Consider the following 8,206-nt stretch of genomic DNA (forward strand, 5'->3'; position numbering starts at 1 on the left):
GTGATTTATAGTTTACTAGAAAAGATAAGTGTGTATGTGCAACGGCTTCATGGAAAGTACGACAGCAGTATGCACACAGGTAGAGCATGCACATAGACTCGATCTTCGTACACTATGAAAAATGGCTAATATTCACTCTCCACGGCTCAACAGAGAAGCAACCTACGTTTGAGCCTAAAAGCAACAGTTCTATACAATTGTGGTTCAATTAAAGCAAGAATGCATCATGGCAGCTAAGCCCCAGTTACCTGTCCTCCTATACAGAAAACTAAACATGCTCTTCCATCATCATGCAAACCTAAAGACAAGCATTACTTTTTGTTCTTGCTACAGTAGGTGTTTTGTAATGTAGCTAGATGTACTGTTTGCACAGACCTTGCAAAATACTAAATCATTCACTGCATTTACCACAAACCACCATACAATGTTGCTAAGTATAAATACATGTACATGCATGCATGTAAAAATAAAAGAGCAATGATGGCTTCTAGACTAGACTATGGGAACTCATAGAACAGTAGGGATCTACCAATTAACGTTTTATGCTGAGACTTGCATGTTGTTCAGTCTTCACACTGCTTTCCATACATGCAGTGGACGGTATAATTATCTGCTGGTATATGCAAGCTAGTCCCAGCCCATTCTCCGCTTTAAATCCTCACCATAATTTATATGTGAGTTTCCATACCACCAAGAGTAGATAAGAGCATCTACCATTGATACTACCTTATATATAGCGGGTAATTTTTGAGGGTCTAATTTTATCTCGCAGATCAGCCATTTTTGTTATTAGCCCTCAAAGATTCTATAGAAGCCATCATTGCTCAGGACTACATGTTGTTTGCATATTGTATGGTGATTTTGTGTAATCAGTGAGCTGATTTAGCAAGGTCTATGCAAACAGCTGTACATGTGTCCAATCATTTGTCATTGTGGTCTTGTTATATATGAGGAAAAGGAATGTAATTGGTGTTGCAATAGTCAGGTCAAAGTCCAGTCCAGTCCAGTCCACTGATTACAGACAGCCTGCTAGTTGCATGCCCTCTTCTCCTTTATGGTGATACATTAATTTATTCATGAGTTGGGTTTTCACTAACGGACTATTAGTCTGTAGTCTACAACTCATGACATATTTTACACTTTCCTCTCAGCAATGCATTGTTGAGTATTTGCGCGGCAGCCTTCGGAAATCCATCAGTTGCTTCAAGTGCACTAACGAATGAATGAAAAACCAGTGGATCATATTCTATCTGAAGCAGCACAACATCAAGTATTCGTCGTGCTTTGTCACCGTCATCATGAGTGTCATTCCTATGATCTCGATCGGCTCGTGCTAAGATCTTAAAAGGGAGTAAATGATCACTGACATCTTTAGGAGACTGCTTAATACAAGTAAAAAGACTGCTGTGACAGTCGTTGAATGCTTTGTACTCCGCTGACTTTATAGACAATCTATGTTTTAGATCTAGATCTATCTACATGCAGTCATGCATGCAGGAAGTGAAATAATTAATATGTGTAATTGAGAGGTGTGTGCTTAGCCTTTGTCTTTGGTCAGATATATGAAAGGGAGTGGTTTCCAGTCTATAGATCTATTTACTGGCATATGCATCATGTCTGAGACAGCCCAGTACAAAGCCTTCAAGGACTGTCACAGCAGCCTTCTTACTTGTGTTAAGCAGTCTCCCAAAGATGTCAGCGATCATTTACTCCCATTTGAGATCCTAGCACCAAACGATCGAGATTATCTCAAGAATGACACTCATGATGATGGTGACAAAGCACGAAGAATACTTGATGCTGTGCTGCTCCAGATAGAAAACGATCCACGGGTTTTCCAATCATTCATTAGTGCTCTCAAAGCAGCTGGTAGTTTTACGAAGGCTGCAGTACAAAAACTCGACTCTGCACTACAGAGACGAAGTCGGTGTGGTGGATAGTGCACAGCCACTTAACTTGTACTTAACTTTGATTGCATGTGTAGAATATTATTATAGCTGCCTGTTAATTAATGACACTTGTTTAGTGTTAATTGGAGTTTATTAGCTATTTTTGTGTTTTGTAGATTTGGCCCTATATATAATTATATAGACATAATTATATGGATTGTACGGTCACTGTTCCATCATAACCTAAAGTGTGTGAGCGTGGAGTAGGTTATGATGGAACAGTGACCGTACAATCCATTGGCTGCTTGAGTGGTATGAAGTTGGGTTGAATTGTCGACAGTGGATGGGCTGATGGAGGGGAGGTGCTGATGAAGGAGAGATGGTGAAGATTGATGAGATAATCACATGTGGCCTTCCTCTGATCACTAACAATGAGGAGCTGAACATCTTTCATGGGCAGGTTCTAATGGTAAAGATCGTCATGCTAGGCTGCACTTTGGGGGTGGGGCTCATGAAGCAGAGACTGACACACATCTCCAACTTGTGTAAAAGTAAAACAAAAGGAACAGACTCCGGAGAGGCAAAACAACAATTTGAGAATAATATTATGATGAGTCTATCTTAGATGATTGAGCACCAGTGTGGCTACTTACCACACCACCAGGTGCAATGCTCCATCTATTACCACTCTATGCAGCTACAGTGGTTTTCCATACCCTTTGCAGGCTATACTCCAAGAGCACAGCAACCACAATGTAGTGATTACCTGTCTGTGTTATTTTAGTCCACCCACACATCACAAAAATCAATGATGGGTAAAATACTGGCTATTGCAGACTTTTCACACAACTCAAGGGGTTACTACTCTACTTTCACAGCACTCCTTCTATAATTATAATGCTTGAGGTCAACAAGCTGCTTTCGGAAATATTCAATTTTGAGCCTAGTAAATATAGTCCCTCCTCCGCTGCTATACATACAAGTTTTAGCTCATATCATTTTGCCACAATGAACCGAGCAACAAGTTAGCTGAGCTACCATTAGAGCTACCATCACTTCAGTCAGACAAAATATGAGACACCCGGAACATTTAGCGGCTATTATAATTATTTGGTGAGTGAGCTATTAGACTTTGGCGATTTTTAATTTGACTCTTAGGCTACTACAGCAATTAGGTCCACTAATTTGGCAGTTTTGAAATTGCCAAATTAAAACCAGATACAGTTTGCATTTTGCAGGCCATACATGTAGCAAATAATTTTGTTGGCTTGTTACTAACAATCATAACAGAAGCCAACCAAAATACTACATTGTGGTTGCAGTGCTCTTGCAGTATAGCCTGCAAAGGTAAGGAAAACCACTGTACCACCATGATCGCACTGGTGAGTATGAGGCATGAACAATAATATTATATAGATTGGGTGATCAAAATGTCTTGCAGTAATTTGAGGGAGCAAACTATTGTGTTCATGATGACATAATTTTATAACTGAATCATGTTTGTGGCGTAATTACCATCATCATAATCATAGAAATCATGCATGCATACCTAGGACACAGGTGTGCCAGAGGCCAGGAGATTGGTCATGACTCATGTTTTACAACTCATGTTTTACGGAGAAATGTGCGTAAATGGAGAATATAAAAAATTAATTAATATACAGAAACTTACAGAGAAAGGTAGCTATTCTAGCTAAGCTAACATACTGCAAATGATTGTAGCCCTCTATACTATGATGCTAACAATGTGACACTAGAAAGTGAGTAGCATAGTTGTACTACAGAGGAAGTACAACACGCGTGCCTCGATTTAGCAATTATCCTCTGCAATACCGTTGAGCGTGGGCGGAATTATGCCTCGATTATCCGCCCACGCTCAACGTTATTGCAGAGGCTAATTGCTAAAGGCACGCGTGTTAAACTACTACGACTCATAAACTAACAGGAATGTTTGAGAGTAGATAAAAAATGCCCACTCAGCGAAACATAGGCGCACATACATGACTCTTAATCGTGACAACCTCCTCTGCAGGTGTGCCTTGTTGTATGAGATATTAGACATAATCGTACCACCGCATTGCCAAAGATCTATAAGGCTTCAGTGTGTAAGGTACAACTAATATAACATTAGCCAGTAACCACATTGTCTGACCACTATTGTGAGAATTATACACCATGCCTTCAATTTATGAGGCACGGTAATTGATATAGCTAAATATAGCAACTAGAGTATTCATAGACTTATCCATACAAGCGACTTCCTGTGCATGACGGCTGTGTTTGTTTAGTTATATAAAATTAGTAAATATGTGTTCTCACTGTAAAGTATAATGTGTGAGTCAGCTGAGTACAAAGCATTCAAGGACTGTCATAACAGTCTTCTTACTTGTATTAAGCAGTCTCCTAAAGATGTCTGTGATCATTTACTCCCTTTCGAGATCCTAGCACCGAACGATCGAGATTATCTTAAGAATGACCACCATGATGATGGTGACAAAACTCGACGAATACTTGATGCTGTGCTACTCCAGATAAAAAATGATCCACAGGTTTTCCATTCATTCGTTAGTGCTCTTGAAGCAGCTGGTGGCTTTACGAAGGCTGGTGTACAAGAACTCAAGGATGCATTACAGAGACAACATCAGCAGTGCGATCAAAGTCAAAGAATGGAAGAGAACCGTGAGTTGTAATGCCCCCCAAAAAACCCAACTCATGGTCCATTTGATTGCCATTTGATTGCCATGTGATATAGCCAGTACCTGCATGGATGACATCGTAGATATTGAGTTACATCATGTAGGAGGACCAGCTGCAGGAAGTTATGTGGCCAATTATGGCTTCATATGCTTTATGTGGTTGCATAACTTTTACCTGGTTGAAGTTTAATATCGCCTCTAAAGCATAACTTTTAATAGTACTTAACAACATTATTATGGAGGCCTAACTCAACTCATGGTTCGAAAATCTTTGCAGGCTATGAGAACAGTCCAATGAGCCTACTACAACCATTACCCGGGTTAGCTGTGACTGAAGAAGCTGGGTCAGGTATTATAACTATCTCAAACCAAGTGTTAGAGTCCGTTCTTTTCTTCTTGTGTAGTTTTTGAGTTACCTACCATGGACGATGGAGATGGAGGGACACTACTTGATCCATTAGAGCACCCTCCTGATGACACTGAAGTGGGAGCGGACCTCAGAGCAGCTGCAACAAGTCGACAAGTAGCACCTACTGGTATGTGATACTATATAACAATTATGACTGATGTATTATTTACAGTTGATTCATTTGGAGGACGATTGCTACAAACTTTCCAAAGTGAAGAAATTGAACTAGTCATTAAGCTTCTATCCCAGGCTGAAAGTCAGTCCATTGATCTGATAGGTGTGTCTGATGCAGACGGCAAAACTCTCCTTCATCTTGCTTGTCGCAAAAACTGGATGGACTGGCATGGCATTGTGGGTAGCCTTGTCGAAAATCACCATTGTGATGTTGCAGCAGTGGATGAAGATGGGAACACACCCCTTCATGAGGCATATCAATGTGGCAATCTCCCATCCGTAGAGTACCTGCTTAGCTTACCGACTTGTAATCCTGATGCAGTCAACAAGCACGAGTACACTGTACTGAGAATGGCCCTTGAAAAGAATGACAGAAAGTCTGTAAGAAATCTTTTAGCGACAGGACGAGTCAATCCTAGGAAAGGTAGCTCATGTGGTCATACATATCCAGAACTACTTGCAATAAATCAGCTTCAACCACAACCACAAAATTACGATGGCTCAGCTCTTCAAATGGTGACTCAGTTTGCAAAATGTATGGAGAGTAGCAAATGCAGTATTTGCCCGCCTTTCACTTCTTATTGCTTGCGAGATACCCTCCATAAAATCTTGAAGAATCGTAATCAAGTTTCAATCCCTAAAATAGTAGATTGTATTAAAGAGAACATGTTGCCTCTTCCAGCAAACCCAGACGAGATTCATGATTTGCTTGTGGATATTCAAAGCTTGTCAGACGACTTTAACATACGTACTAATGAATTAGGGGAACTTCAAGTTCAAAGAAGAGACACAGCTTTAAGTATGTTACAGTAGCTCTATTGCATTATAACTATAACTGTGTCATAATTATGTATACAGGATATGAGAGCTATCCAGTGAGCCTGCTACAACCATTTCCTATGATGTCTGGATTTGTCATAGCTAATGAAACTATATCAGGTACTTATGTTATACAGAAGGCTATGTAGGAAATTATAACTATGCTGATACAGCTCTTGTGCCAAATATAGTTAGCTATGATGCAGTGCTAGTACTTCTTCTTTTCTTGTGTAGTTCTTGAGTTACCTACCATGGGCGATGGGGATGGAGAGACACTACCTGATCCATTAGAGCACCCTCCTGATGACGCTGAAGTGGGAGCGGACCTAAGAGCAGCTGCAACAAGTCGACAAGAAGCCCCCACTGGTATGTGACTGTATAGTACTTGTGCGATAATTATGACGGATGTATTAACACAATTGCAGTTGATTCATTTGAAGGACGATTGCTGCAAACCTTCCAAAGTGGAGAATTTTACCAAGCCATTGAGATTCTATCTAAAGCTGAATGTCAGTCCATTGATCTGAGGAGTGTGTCTGATGCAGATGGTAAAACACTCCTTCATCTTGCATGTCGCAAAGGCGGAGTGGACTGGCACCACATCGTGTCATTCTTAAGATAATCTCGATCGTTTTAGTGCTAGAATCTCGAAACGGAGTAATCAATCGCTGACATCTTTAGGAGACTGCTTAATACAAGTAAAAAGACTGCTGTGACAATCCTTGAATGCTTTGTACTCATTTGAGTCAGACATGATGCTTGACATTAAATGAACAATCAGCTTTTAGCATTAGCTTTGCGAATGAGCCCACCCCCAATGTGAGAGCCTGAGGTGGTATGACAACCTGACTATTGGAGCAAAACTATTCATGATCTCTTATACCCTATACACAACCCCTCCTGTACTATTAAATATTCATCAGCCCAATCTCAAAGCGACTTTGTACCTCTCAAACAGCTGATGCATTGTGTGATCACTGCATATTGCATCATAACCCACTCCACGCCCACACACTACCCGCCCCCACACGCTCCATCTCAACCTCACTGCTCGTAACAAACAGCAGAGATATCGGCAAATCTCGACTGGTTAAGAAGAAGGAAAAAGAACAATAGAAATCCTGAATCTGTCTCTGCCATGCATGACCATATAGATAACTCAGCCAGTACAGAGATGTATGAGTACCTCTATGTATATTTACATCACACATTGTGCCACGGTATAGCTCCCTGCTAAAAAAGCAGCTGGTTTCTTGTGAATAATATTCATAGTGGGGAAGTTGTGTTTGTGTTCAGCTAATGAATGTAATTCTAATTATCCCAGGTGTGGCATCTGGTACATTGCTGTAGCCAGGGGGAGTCTGGCCTTGAGACTCTACTCTCACACTCAATCTCAACCGACTCAATCTCATTACAGTGCATGACATGTGACCTTGTAATGAATAGCTCTTTTTGGGGTATACTAAGAAGTTTAAGTTGCATTATTGATACAAATTCTTAGCTAGCAATGTTCTATGTAGCTAATTATGTGTAGCGATTTTCATGCAATGTGAGTTAATAACTTATCCGTAAAAACGTATGTTATACACATGCTGCTGCAGAATCAAAGTCAGAGCATGGCCTGTCCAGGAATAGCTATATAGCTAGAGTATAAGTACGACGAGCAAGTATATAATAAGAGTTTAGATAATGAGATATCACAGAGAAGCACACACTGACTCACAAAGAACATGCAATGCATGCACTGGTATAGGAACAGAGATTCGCAGGCCCTCTTTACAACAATGAGTATAATTATTGTTTTTATTATATACACGAAGCACAAAGTTTACTTACTCTTAGGCCATATAGATATATCTATACGGCCAAATCTACAAAGATAGCTAATAAACTCCAATTAACACTAAACAAGTGTCATTAATTAGCTAATAATTATTATTATTCTACACATGCAATCAATGTTAAGACTTAACTTAAGTTAAGTGCACTATCCACCACACCGACTAGAAAAATTAGGACTAAGTCCATTCTGGTTTCTGTGAGCCTAAGACCATCAAAAGTGGATGGATTATATCATTTGTGCCACAATGGTAAGTACCAACAAGTGAATAGCCATCGTACATGCAGTAGATCAAATTGGAAAAAGCAACCCGCAATAAGTATAAGGAGTAAACGATATTTTGCTTCAAATGTTCACATTTAGACATACATTGAATTCA

General features: G+C 40.0%; 1 protein-coding gene across 1 annotated transcript; it reads left to right on the forward strand.

Moving 5' to 3' along the window:
- The first annotated feature begins 4,022 nt into the window (after positions 1–4,022).
- Positions 4,023–7,250, forward strand: LOC135345383 (uncharacterized). Its single transcript, XM_064542811.1, has 7 exons — positions 4,023–4,568; positions 4,863–4,934; positions 4,990–5,121; positions 5,167–5,967; positions 6,027–6,107; positions 6,222–6,353; positions 6,413–7,250. The coding sequence occupies exons 1-7, from the start codon at positions 4,220–4,222 to the stop codon at positions 6,607–6,609; spliced, it is 1,764 nt and encodes a 587-aa protein (XP_064398881.1). The 5' UTR covers positions 4,023–4,219; the 3' UTR covers positions 6,610–7,250.
- The last annotated feature ends 956 nt before the right edge of the window (positions 7,251–8,206 follow it).

The sequence above is a fragment of the Halichondria panicea genome, chromosome 12 (genome assembly GCF_963675165.1).
Source record: "Halichondria panicea chromosome 12, odHalPani1.1, whole genome shotgun sequence".
Classification (NCBI taxonomy): domain Eukaryota; kingdom Metazoa; phylum Porifera; class Demospongiae; order Suberitida; family Halichondriidae; genus Halichondria; species Halichondria panicea.